We start from the raw sequence: 12,401 nt of genomic DNA, 5'->3' as shown, positions 1-12,401 counted from the left end.
TGAATTCGAATGATCACCACGGTGCTAAATATTTTTAAAAAGTGCACGAGGGCATTGATCACACTTAGCCGCGTAACAAAGTGCAAATATTTCTTTTATAATTGTTTTTTTTACACGTGTACAAAGTTAATGCCTCTGTGCCTGAAAAAAAAAAAAAAAAAGTAAATAAATTCGCGACCAAAAGTTTGCCAATAAAAGCAAATTTGTCCATGGTACTCTGTAAATACAAATGCATGTAAATATTTAAATTTACTCATAAGTCATAAGTTAAAATAACTAGAACGTTTTTTAATAATATTAATAAACAAAAAAATACCAGTGTACAGAATGGAGTATTTGTGTGACATTTAAATATCAATCGTGTTTAAGACACGTAAGCTTATTTGTTTACTAAATCAAAGCCAAGATTTATTAATCTTGTTTATAATCTATACTCCGTTAATTGTGATACAAAGTATGTCGTTTTAATTTTTTTTAATTGTAAGAGAGAATTTACACTTTATCTTCTTTATTATTTTACCTGACGTGGCATCTGACCAAAGGCTGCTTCGAGTAAATATTTTTATTTTTATTGTATAATTATCAATGATTACTATTCAATTAATTATTTTTAAGAATTAACTCTGTTTTATAAGTGTAAAATTTTTCTAACTGTACAACGAAGTATATAACGTACAAACGCACATGAAAGTTTTCCAATTAAAATAACAAATTTTTCAAATATTTATTGTTACTTTATATACAATATAGATAATCTTGTTTTTATTGTATTGTTTCAATTACGATTGTGTGCCATAATCGTCATAATAAAAATAAAACCATGTATTATATTTCTAAGTAATAGTATTTCGGAATCGCTGGATTTTATTTTAAAATTTTTATTTTTTTTAAAAAATATTCATTAATTTTCAAAAATTAAAAATTTTTTTTTATTCTGCTTGTTTTTACGACGGATGAATGATAAAAAATGCCGTGAAAGGAAAAAATAAAAATTTCGATAAATTTTTTGCCTTCAAAAATTGAAAAAAAATTTTGGCGCGTATTTTTGAATAAAATTTATATTTTATAATTTTTTGATATTTTTTTTTGAAAAGTACATAAAAAATTAAAAAAAAAAAAATTTGAATATCAATTTTTTTAAAAATTTGAAAATTTGTTAAAATTGTAATAATTTTTTTTTTTTTTTTTTTTTCAAATTTATTTTTTATGTATTTTTCAAAAGAAAAAAATATATCAATAAAATCAAACAGAAATTTCGTTCAAAAAAATGAAAATTAAAATGGTTGACCCCACTTGTAAATATTTAGCGAGATATTTTATTTTTCATTACAATTATTTTGTAATAAAAAATTATTTAAAGCGATTTTGAAGTACTATAACTTGACTATAATTAAGATATAAAACTAAAAAGTTTAAACATTTGGCCCTGCCAATATAGATCGCCTTTAAGTAGTAATAATCTCGATCAAATCACTGATTGCATTGAGCATCCAAGACTGAATGAAATATATATAAAAAAAAACGAAAAAAAAAAAAAAAAAAAAACGAAAAATAATAATAAAATAAATTACTAGAATTTTTCACTTTTTATCATATACATAGGTGACAATATTTGGTATTACCCTGTGTAATGTATCATATTTGTACAAAAATACTATTTGAAGAACAAAGTAAATAATAAATTTTTTTGTTGATGTATTTTAAACCGGTTACATTGTTGTGGATTGTTTTTATTAATTATTTCCACTTGTTAGATGTATATCTGTACTTCCCAGAAGGACCTTCCTTTTCTTCGAGAGCATACAGCTCTTCATCCAGCAGTAATTCGAAATTCCCCATTGCCTCAGGCGAGGGACACTTGTTCCATCTGACACTAGAGCCAAATAAATAATTCATTGAGTACTCTTTTATCGGTTTAATTATTCAAACACTTTTGGTCCTTACTCAGGCACTCCGTCTGGCGGGACTACAATTGAGATTATATTGTCGATAAGCTTGAACTTTAAAATTCTATCATTTATAGTCGTTGATGTTAGGGACGGTGAAGCATTTACCTAATAAAAAATTGAATCAATCAGAAATTGATTAAAAAAAAAAATATTTAATTGCAATAAATCTGATAATTAATAAAAAAAATTAAACCAATACTTGTGAACTATTGACATTTTTAAAGATATAAGCTCATCTCGATGTTACACTCATTGAGACCTTTCATTTGAGTACCCACATCAATTTTTAATATATTTATATATATTATATATATGTATCTATGAAAAATATATCAAAAATGCATGTGGGTACTCAAATGAAAGCTCTTGATGAGTGTAACATCGGGATGAGCTTATATCTTTAAAAAAGTACAGTGCATTTTAACAAAAATCATTATTTAATAAAGTAAATTTTGCAATAAATCTATTAAAAAATAAAAAATTAAACCAATAAATAAAATTAATATTAAATTGATATAAAAAAAATGTTAATTGCAATAAATTGACTAATAAATAAAAAATAATTAAAAATTAAAATTACCTCAATCAACCAAGGCTTTAATTTATTGTCAATAATAATGTCATACCCGTAGCATTCAAAACAATGCCTGTCATTAGCCATAACCGGCGCTACGGCTTTCAATGAATGAACAATACACCAGGAAATATTAGAGAACAATTTTTCAGTTACAGCTTTACCTCTCGTACTTTCTAAATAAAGGCGAAGATTTTGAACACTCAGCTTGCCGCCGTGAAGACTATTGTATTCATCCTGGAAGTGTTAAATTTTAGTTTTAGCAGCTAGAAAGTGCTCGACAAATATTTGCCGAATTGATACAAAATAAATTACTTACACCGTGTTTCTGTACTGAAACATTTGTAAGATGTACGTACATATTGTCGAGCTCCTGGATACTTGTGTCGTACTTGACAGTACAAAATCTGCAGAACCCAAGCTTGAAGAGGTAGGCCTTAAGCGGTCGAAAAGACGTTATCAGTACGTATAGACGAAGGTCAAATTTCTTTCCGCCTATCAGCAGAGGATTGTCGATATATCTGAAATATAATATATTTTATTTATAATTTTTTTTTTATTTGATATTTAATTTAATTTCTTACCGAGATATTACGTAAGATTCTTTTGATAAGTTAGGATTAAATGGATTCTTGGCTTCGCGCGACCATTTTTTTAATTTACTGAGTTTGTTTATTAAAAAAATACCAGCACCTTGAGACTTTCCGCAGGGTTTCATGATCCAGGTGCTCTGGGGAGACTTACGGTACTCTTCGACAAACATATTATAATCTGCTGGAAGTACAAATGTAACTGGGATGAAATCTAGGTGAAGATATTTTCCAGGACCATCTCCTCGCTCTGCTAATGGGCTTCCTTCTCTTTCTAAATCTTTTCTGTATCTTTTTATGTTTTTTACCAATAAATCTTTCCGGGTCAACTCGTAATGATTTGGAAAATGATTGATAGTTCTGTAAATAATTGTTAAATATTCAATAATTTTAATATCAAATTTATAAAATTAAAATGTTATTTCTACGTCCAAGAAAGCTTTAAAAAAAAATTTTTTTTTTAATCATACTGATTATCTCCCATCCGGTATCCAGTTTCGACACTGAAAATACTTCTGCAGGATTGAGTAACTGCCCTAAAAAATAAATTGATACATTTTAATGCAAAAATATTAATCAATATTACTAAAATTTCATACCAATAAAAATTCCAATCATCTTCAGGCCCGACTTGTGTCCATCCTCTTTTTTCAAAATTATAAATAATGACAGACTTGTCCATATCTGTGCAAAATGTCACCTTCATTTTATCAGCCCCTACTGTCGGCACTCTTAAAAAATAATCACTCATAATTATTAAATAATAATAATAATAATAATAAATTAATTAATTAAAACATGAACAAGCAGCGACTAGCGCAATGGTATTTAAATTAAAAACAATAACTGTATTGAATATTAAAAAGTGAAAGGAAGATAATTGCATTATCAATTATCATGCATTTCAATTACCTGCCATAAATAGTTGCCAAATTATTACTTCCGGCCCGTTTATTATCTGAACTGACAGCAGTGCTCGCCATAATTTAAAATTACTGTTTATTATTAATAACTACCAACAGTTTGATCGATGAATCCATAGTGACAGTAATACCTAAAATAAAAATATTAAAATTTTCAAAATTAAATTTGTTTATTTTTTATGACACTGAAGTTTGCAGATATAAAATTTTTTTTAGATATTTATAACAATTAATAAGTAAAAATTAATAAAAATTTTTAGAGGCATTTTTTTATTGTAATTGATTCATTAAAAAAATTTTTAAAATTAACAGCTGATTGCTAACTTCAGTATTATTATTTTTTTCTTATCTAAAAAATAAATATTCAATAATAATAATAATAACAATGATACTTATGCGTGTGTTTTTGTAAATAAATCTGTTGTCTCTTGTCTATGAATCCGTTGTCGCTGATTGGTCGGTACTTTGGTTTCTTGCAACGCACGCGGATCAAACGAAGAAGCTTATAGATTGGTTTTGACGCAAAAACCTTTGTGTTATTTATTTCGGATACTCGTGACAGTATACACTATTCAGTGTAGAAGTGTTTGTTTATTTAATTTCATTTAAATAATAGATGAAATATTTTTTAAATGATCAACATGAAGACTGCAATGAGGAAACCAATGATTGGGAGTTTCAAAAACTCAAACGAGAAAAAATGCATATGTGATCGTGCTAAGAGCCAAATATTTTGTGAAAATTGTGGATATTATTTCAAGGGCAGAGTGCGTAATAAATGTTATCAACATCCTCATGTAAGCATTTTTTTTAAGTATATATAATATTAAAAAATTAGGAAGACATTTTTATTTTATGAAAATTAAGTTAGCCGACATTTAAAAATTTTATTTTTATTTTTATATTATTAAAAATAATTATAATTGAAAAAGACCAATTTTAATTAACTATCAATGATTATTAAATTATATAATAATATTTATGTAAAATAATTAATTTATATTGTCATTTGTCAAAGGTATTATTCATGATGGACTTTGATTTATGTCCAGCGTGCTACCAAGCAGACAAATTAAAGGAAGCAGAAGTAAATTAAATACCTTTATACGTGATGTTTCTGTTATGAGTACAAAAAAAAATCTATTTAATATATTTTATGTATATTAAAATTTAATTCCATACTATAAGTATTAGATATATTTTTCAAAGATTAATTGTAAGAGAATATAGTTGATAAAAAAACACAGTGTTTATTTTTATATTCAAAACAGATAGTATTTATTTATTTATTTATTAAATATATATTTAGGTCTACGAAGTTAAATGCTGAACCATCCAGGAACCCCAGGCTTATTGTTGTTCTTGAGAAAGGCTTTGTATCCGTCTTTCATATCATCAACAGTTCGTTTGTCTATCTTTTCTTCCTTTTTCTTCTCTTCCACTTTGAATATGTCTGGAAATTCGAACTTGAAATCTTTGGGCTGAAATTACATTAACATAAAATTACACATTTTATAAATAGATTAATTGATTAATTATAGAGTCGTAATTATAAATCTGGAGGATTTAGCTACCATAATAGCATAGGCGACTTTGATATCGTCATCTTTGACAATGTAACCACCATCAGGACATCTTCTGAATCTTCCCATCTTAATTCTGGTTCTGACATCAAGCGCTGGGACGTTGTAAATTTTTTGGAGGTAGTTTTTTACGTCGTGCTTCGTCATTTCCATTGAAACGTGAAATTCAATTTGATTAGGTACTACCTCTTCAAATTGAGGTTTTACTAGTTTCATCCAGAAGTTGGGAAGAAATACCCGCAGCTGGGGATTCCCTTTTTGATAAATGGGATACCTATTACACAATAATATATTAATTATTTTTATTATCATTAAAATTAGAAATAATTGAACATTTTTCAGTTTAAATTTATAAATAATTTAGACATCTCGAAATTTTTAGAATTTTTTTTATTGAAAAAAATTTTTTTTTTAATTTCATTTGTAAAAAATTTGAAAAACTATCAGTGCAATTAAAAAAAAAAAAAAATATTTTTTAATTCTAATTTAATAAATTAAGCAAAATCAAAAAATAAAAAATGTCAGTTAACTTTATTATTATTGAAAATTGAGTTAATTGACATTTAAAAATTTTTATTTTTTATTTACTGACAAAATTGTTACAAAAAAAAAATTTTCATTTGTAAAAAATTAAAAAAAAATACCATTTTAATTTATTAAAAACATTTTTTAGTTTTAATTTAATAAATAAAAAAAACGGTTAACTTTAGTGTTAAAAATTATCCAGTAAATATTAACTCAATAACAATTAAAACAAAAGACTATATAAACAAACAAAAATGTTTAATTACCATCTTGTTGACATCTTGTCAAAAAATAATTATTTATTTATTTACAAATTACTAAATTACTTAACAAAATATAATTCCGGTACCCAACTTATTGGTTAAGTCAGTGAATAAACAATGAAGTTAAAAATTTATCACCAGAGGGCAGCACCTGCTTGAACCGTCACGCCGCCCCCTTGCGGTCATTTCCAAAAAATTAAAATAATCTATTATCTTACGGTCTGTCGTCGGTTACTATTGCCATTAACATATTAACGCATCGTATTTTTTAATTTGAACTCCAATAAAAATCGGTATTTGTGTTCGCGGTTAATTTTTTGTTCGTCTGTAAACAATTAAATTATTAAATCAATGTAAATTGTATTAAAAAAAATATTTATAAAAGTGAAAGTTAGTTAGGAAGCCTGGTGGCTGAGACTCAACCTATACATCACCGCGTGTGTTGCGACCATTTTTGTTTCAAGATTTTTCAGGGCGTTTGCCGGTCCTTGATTTTCTAATAATATACTAATAATAATAAAATCACGTATATTTTTAATTACGTTAAGTTTTGCAAAGTTATTTTTTGTTATTTAATTTAATCAGAGGTTATTATATAAACAATCAAAATGAGTACTGATGATATTGAAAAATTGTACAAAAATTACGGAATATTAGCTGACGCCAAAGACAAAGTTTCGGAGGTATGTAATTTATTATTTTTAACCCCCAATTTTTATAACCTTAATTAATTTAATGAGAATTAATTTAGCAGATATTTATTAATTTTAAAAATTTTTTAATAAATAAATTATGGCAAAAATAAATGAGAAAAAAAAATTGACATTTAGAAATTTTAAAAAATTATAAATGCAATTTTTAAAAAAAAAATTTTTCTAATTTTAATGTCATAATAATTAAAAAAATTATTTTTTGTCAGCACGAGAAAGAATATTTGGAAATTTTGAAAGCAGTAAAAGGAACAGCCAAAGAAAAGCGTTTGGCGTCGCAATTTATTGCTAGATTCTTCAAGCACTTTCCACAATTAGCTGATCAAGCTATTGATGCTCAACTAGATCTTTGCGAAGATGAAGACATGGCTGTAAATATTTATTTACTTAAGAAATAAATTTTATTTATATTAGTTAATTATTATTATTATTATTCATGAGATTAATAATATTTTATTTTCAACAGATTCGCAAACAAGCTATTAAAGATCTCCCAGCATTATGTAAAGACAACAAGGAGCATACTCCAAGAATTGCTGATATTTTGGCTCAGTTATTGCAAGCTCAAGATCCAACAGAATTAGCTGTTGTTTGTAATAGTATTATGACTTTGATGAAAAATGACTCAAAAGGTAAAATTAAATTATTTATTGATAAAAAATAAAATATTAATTTATTTTTTAATTACAGCCACTCTGAGTGGATGTTTCAGCCAAATAGTTAATGGAGATGATGGGACTCGTGAAAGTTGTATCAAGTTTTTAGCGACCAAATTGAAATCATTGGGTCATGATATCATTAATAAAGAATCTGAGGATTTATTAATTACTGAGTGCAAGAAAGTATTAAGGGTAATTATTTTAAAACTCAATTCTAATTTTTTTTTTTTTTTTATTACTAAAATTAATTTATTAAATTTTTTTTTTTAATTTTTTATTATTAAATTGATCAATTTTTTTTTCTTCAAAAAAAAAAAAATATATCAAAAAAAGATAAAATAGAAATTTTATCCAAAAATATGAGCCAAAATTTTTTTTCAACTTCTAAAGGCATTTTTTATCATAAATGCACCGTAAAAACAAGAATTTTATTTTACATTAAAAGGATGTAACTGCTGAAGAGTTCCACAACATAATGGATATTTTAGGATGGACAAGATTAGGATCAACAGTGGCTGGTCAGCAGGAGTTGATTGAAATAACAATTGAACAAGCGGAGCTTTCAGTTCCATTCAAGCATAACAACGTAGAACAATGGGATAAACTTGTACATTGTATTAAACACGCGCTTCCTCATTTCAATGTAAGTTTAAACTCTAAAATTAACAGACAATGCTGGGTTTTATAAATTTATTTATTTATATACTTAGACGCTAATTGGCTTTATACACATTGGTAATACAAAATTTTGAGAGAAATTAATATAAAAAAAAAAATTATAATATAAAACATAAAAAGTATTAACGAAATTAAATTAAATGAGTTTTTTTTTAATGAATTAATTTTATTTTTTCAGGCTCAAACAGATTCTTCTAGGTATGTATCGTACATTTGCATGCAGGTACTTCCCCACTTGTCTTTTATCGCAGCTCCTGATGGCCGAGACGCTCAATTAGAAATTCTTAAGCTACTTGCTGAGTTGGTAGCTTTCTGTGGAGCCATTGAGAAGCCAGATGAAAAAGTTCAGCAAATTTACAACGCGCTTATCGTAAGTAAAAATTACTTGTACAGCTTTAGATATGTTTTTATAAATTAATTGTTTGTTTAATAAATTACTTATTGATTCATTAAATTTTAGACGTACATGCCATTGCCGCCGGACTCTGAAATCTCAGAAGTTCCCAAGCTTCAATTCAGTCACGTGGAGTGTCTTATGTATGCATTTCATAAACTGTGCAAACAGACATCCGAGTTTTTGCTCAAGGATACCGAGCAACTTAAAGAGTTCAAATTGAGGCTCCAGTATTTCGCTCGTGGGATTCAAGGTTACATTAAAAAATTGCGCGAAGCTATTGGCGGTAAAACTGAGGAGGAATTAAAGACTGAGGAAAATCGATTAAAGGTTGTCGCTTTGAAGACTACCAATAATATCAATACGCTGATTAAAGATTTGTTCCACTCACCACCCAGCTTCAAGAGTGTTATTCATCTTTCATGGAAAACTCCTACTGTTGACAAGAAGGTAAATAATTGTTTTATTGAATAATTATTTTTATTGGTCGTTGATTTAATTTTAATTTTTTATTTCAGAATGAAAAAGTAGCTACGGCTCAAAAAAGGCATACTCCAATTACTTTTGGAAACGGAAGCCCGACAAAACGCAGCAAAGAAGAACATAAAGGAGGCAAAAGAGAAATTTACACACCACCAAGCGGTAAATATAGCTCGAACATCTCATCTAATTACGGTAAATATTAATTTTTTTCAATTAAATGATTTTTGTTAAATTGTTAAACTTCAATTTAATTTATTAATTATTTTTAAAATAATAATTTTTATTTATTTATAATTATAATTGCAGGCAATCGCGGACGGTTCCGTGGAAACAGATCAGGTGGACGAGGATTCCGACCACGAGGACGCGGAACATGGAGGAAAAATTCTTACTAATTTATAAATAAATTAATCAAATAAGTGAGAGTAAATTATAACAGCGATAATTCGGAAATTTAAAAAATTATATATTATTTGATTCGGGGAGTTTGAGAGTACAAGCAAAATTCAATATTGAGAATAATAGCTACTGAGTGAAAGAAGATGAATATCAAACAAAACTGCAGTTTAAAACAAGACTGATAAATCAACTACGTATTTTTTCAAGCATCCGATTAATAACGCTGTTAATTATCCATCAAAAAACGATTAATTTATTAACATTTTATATTAATGTGCAAGTGATTCGAGACTGTTAATCGTGATTATTTAAAAGTGACTTAACGAGCGCATTTTGATTCTCAAGAATCCGATATAAGTGTAAAGAAATTTGTATATCCTTCAGACTATCTTTCTCAGCCTTTGTCAGCTCCTTTTCCTTCCTGTTTTCTTGTATTTTATTTTGTTTGTCTGTATTAACAGGAAATTTATGAGCTGCAGTCCACGTCGTCTTTATAAGTCATACTTTGTTCTGGTTAAAGAAACATTCTAAATTTTCAATTAAATTTCTCAGATTAATTTTCAAATTTATAATATTTTTTAAAAATTGAATAATTGAATGTTTCTTTAATCTTTAATAAAATTTTATATTTTTCAGATTTACGAGCAACAACCCGGCTGCTGAAAAATAATTTATTTTATTTATTTCAGAGCAAGGATCCAGAGCATTAGAAGGACCATGTCAAAGAACGCTTGCCGTTAATAAGCAGTTTTTATTTTTCAGATGCTGTCAGTCCAGTTATTGTCTCCAGTAACGATTTAATTTGTAATTTTATTAAATTTTTTTCCTAGTAGCTGATTTTTAAGGTGAGTTTTGTATACCTGTTGACCTGTCCTCAAACCTTACCTCAATTGTCGGTACCTTTATGTTCTTGATAGTGTGCTGATGAATTTTAAATTTAAATGTCTCAATAAAATGAAACGTTATATAACAAAAAATATCTTCTATTTTTTTTTTTAATTATTATTTTAATATCTTATATATATATATATATTAAAAAAAAAAAAAAAAAAAAAAAAAAAAAAAAAAAAACCTTTTTAAGTCCAATATATACATCAGATTTAAAAAATTACGTAAGGTACTTACAAATTTAAATAAAATTACCCAGCTAAATTAAAAAATATTAGACGTCATCATATCGTCGATCATTTTGCACATTATCCTGTCATTGGTGCAGCAGGGATCAGCGTTCTGTTGCTCGGAACTCAAACTATCGCTGCACTCCATGGTCTCAGTGTTGATTGACAGTTTGCAATCTAATTCTGACGTATCAGGTAACGTCTGTAACGCATGCTGGAGGATTTTCTGGACTCTGTCTAAATGTTTCTGAAATCTTAGCGCTGTTTCTATCCGTTGGCGCTTCTGCAGCTCCATCATCACCCTCAAAGTTTCTCTGGCTTGGTGCGGTCGGAATTCATTGAGTAGGTGGTGGATGTGAATAAAAAGTAGGCTTAAATCTTCAACCTGCAATAATTTATCATTATTATTATTATATAAAAATATTTTAATCTAATTTAATTTTTTAATAATAAAAAAGTTAGTTTTTTTTTTTTTTGTAATAATTTCGATGAAAATTAATGTAGCACATATTTAATAATTTTAAAAATTTTATAACAAATAAATTATGGCAAAAAAAAATTGACATGTAGAAATTAAAAAAAATAAAAAATCCAATTTTTTTGAATCAAATTTGCTTGTTAAAAAATTAAAAAATTGTCAACTGACAGCTAAATTTAATGTCATAAAAAATTTATACCAGTTAGCTTCAATATCCAGAGTATTTACCTTCTCTGCCCTTTTAGGGCTGTCGGGACACTGCACCAGAAGATCAATAAGGTCCAGGAAGTTGGCCAGAAGCGAGTGGTTTAGTTTTTTCAACTCGCGGCGCCGATCAAAGTGCTGAGGGTAAAGCCTCCTGATACCCTGAGCCTCCAGAGGCCTGATAATAGTATCGTCTGCAGTGAAGCCATTCCCAAACATAGAGTAGCTGTCAAGGATAGGTGGCGGAGGCCTGGGAGCTCTCCCTCGGCGTACATTTTCATCAGTGTACAAGTTTATGTACTGCAGTGGCGGTAAAGGTAAGGAACTTACTTGGATAGTGTCTGAATTAGCCATCTTAACTTTTCTCTTCCTTGGAGAGAAATAAATAAATTATTTTTAATTATTTCTCGATCAATATTTTAGGATTAAGTAAGTTAGCTCATTATCTAGGTTATATGTTGCAAGATAACCACCTAGGAAAAATAAAAATACATTAATATATTATTTAAAATTTTTTAAATTAATTAAATACTTACTTGGATTTTTTTTATTACAGTTTTCTGTGAGAATTCTGTCAGTTGATTTTTGACTTCGCCAATTGTCACAAAAATAAACTCGCCGCCATTTTGTTTTGTATATTTTTAAGAAGACTTTGCATTGACTACTCTAGTGAGGTTATAACTGGTTCTGACTGTCAAAAAAAATACTTGTAAATTTTGACAGCTGTTGAATTTTATAAATTAAAATTTTTTGAAGAAGAAATCTTGGGAAGAAAATAATTTAAGTGATGTGGTGCGTATATTTTTAATGAAAGTAATTTAATTATTTATTGAGTATTTATTTTGAATAATGCAGTGTGTAATGCTGAAGT

The 12,401-nt window shown here is 27.4% G+C and overlaps 4 protein-coding genes across 4 annotated transcripts; 1 reads left to right on the top strand and 3 right to left on the bottom strand.

Moving 5' to 3' along the window:
* Nucleotides 1-147: 147 nt before the first annotated feature.
* Ttll1b (Tubulin tyrosine ligase-like 1B) lies at nt 148-4,529 on the bottom strand. Its single transcript, XM_074252168.1, has 9 exons — nt 4,429-4,529; nt 4,026-4,167; nt 3,713-3,844; nt 3,584-3,649; nt 3,108-3,473; nt 2,843-3,044; nt 2,530-2,760; nt 1,945-2,054; nt 148-1,873 (listed from the first exon to the last, which is right to left on the bottom strand). Exons 2-9 carry the CDS (start codon nt 4,094-4,096, stop codon nt 1,738-1,740), a joined length of 1,314 nt encoding a protein of 437 aa, XP_074108269.1. The 5' UTR covers nt 4,097-4,167; nt 4,429-4,529; the 3' UTR covers nt 148-1,737.
* A 756-nt stretch (nt 4,530-5,285) lies between these two features.
* Nucleotides 5,286-6,566, bottom strand: Mrpl23 (mitochondrial ribosomal protein L23). The gene is made up of 3 exons (XM_074252171.1): nt 6,411-6,566; nt 5,611-5,893; nt 5,286-5,517 (listed from the first exon to the last, which is right to left on the bottom strand). The coding sequence occupies exons 1-3, from the start codon at nt 6,422-6,424 to the stop codon at nt 5,356-5,358; spliced, it is 459 nt and encodes a 152-aa protein (XP_074108272.1). The 5' UTR covers nt 6,425-6,566; the 3' UTR covers nt 5,286-5,355.
* A 101-nt stretch (nt 6,567-6,667) lies between these two features.
* Nucleotides 6,668-10,707, top strand: Cass (apoptosis inhibitor cassowary). Its single transcript, XM_074252167.1, has 9 exons — nt 6,668-7,090; nt 7,327-7,488; nt 7,584-7,749; nt 7,808-7,968; nt 8,222-8,419; nt 8,633-8,824; nt 8,915-9,298; nt 9,367-9,523; nt 9,638-10,707. Exons 1-9 carry the CDS (start codon nt 7,016-7,018, stop codon nt 9,724-9,726), a joined length of 1,584 nt encoding a protein of 527 aa, XP_074108268.1. The 5' UTR covers nt 6,668-7,015; the 3' UTR covers nt 9,727-10,707.
* Med7 (mediator complex subunit 7) lies at nt 9,867-12,312 on the bottom strand. Its single transcript, XM_074252170.1, has 3 exons — nt 12,067-12,312; nt 11,555-12,003; nt 9,867-11,233 (listed from the first exon to the last, which is right to left on the bottom strand). Exons 2-3 carry the CDS (start codon nt 11,882-11,884, stop codon nt 10,883-10,885), a joined length of 681 nt encoding a protein of 226 aa, XP_074108271.1. The 5' UTR covers nt 11,885-12,003; nt 12,067-12,312; the 3' UTR covers nt 9,867-10,882.
* Nucleotides 12,313-12,401: the final 89 nt, after the last annotated feature.

Source organism: Cotesia typhae, unplaced genomic scaffold (assembly GCF_013202065.1).
Source record: "Cotesia typhae breed Kobodo isofemale line unplaced genomic scaffold, CoteBio_Ctyphae contig_83, whole genome shotgun sequence".
Taxonomy (NCBI): domain Eukaryota; kingdom Metazoa; phylum Arthropoda; class Insecta; order Hymenoptera; family Braconidae; genus Cotesia; species Cotesia typhae.
The sequence above is the reverse complement of the archived record's forward strand: the minus strand, read 5'-3'. Positions and strand labels throughout refer to the sequence as shown.

Excerpts from the sequence above, each read along its gene's own strand:
- Mrpl23 (XM_074252171.1), bottom strand. Across the intron at positions 5,518-5,610 it reads AAGTCGCCTATGCTATTATG|CCCAAAGATTTCAAGTTCGA; the intron begins GTAGCTAAATCC and ends ATGTAATTTCAG.
- Med7 (XM_074252170.1), bottom strand. The coding sequence starts at position 11,884 with ATGGCTAATTCAGACACTATCCAAGTAAGTTCCTTACCTTTACCGCCA. Across the intron at positions 11,234-11,554 it reads GCCCTAAAAGGGCAGAGAAG|GTTGAAGATTTAAGCCTACT; the intron begins GTAAATACTCTG and ends AAATTATTGCAG.
- Ttll1b (XM_074252168.1), bottom strand. The coding sequence starts at position 4,096 with ATGGCGAGCACTGCTGTCAGTTCAGATAATAAACGGGCCGGAAGTAAT. Across the intron at positions 3,650-3,712 it reads GATGATTGGAATTTTTATTG|GGCAGTTACTCAATCCTGCA; the intron begins GTATGAAATTTT and ends TTTATTTTTTAG. Across the intron at positions 2,055-2,529 it reads TAAAGCCTTGGTTGATTGAG|GTAAATGCTTCACCGTCCCT; the intron begins GTAATTTTAATT and ends ATTTTTTATTAG.
- Cass (XM_074252167.1), top strand. The coding sequence starts at position 7,016 with ATGAGTACTGATGATATTGAAAAATTGTACAAAAATTACGGAATATTA. Across the intron at positions 7,489-7,583 it reads GCGAAGATGAAGACATGGCT|ATTCGCAAACAAGCTATTAA; the intron begins GTAAATATTTAT and ends TATTTTCAACAG. Across the intron at positions 9,524-9,637 it reads GAACATCTCATCTAATTACG|GCAATCGCGGACGGTTCCGT; the intron begins GTAAATATTAAT and ends TTATAATTGCAG.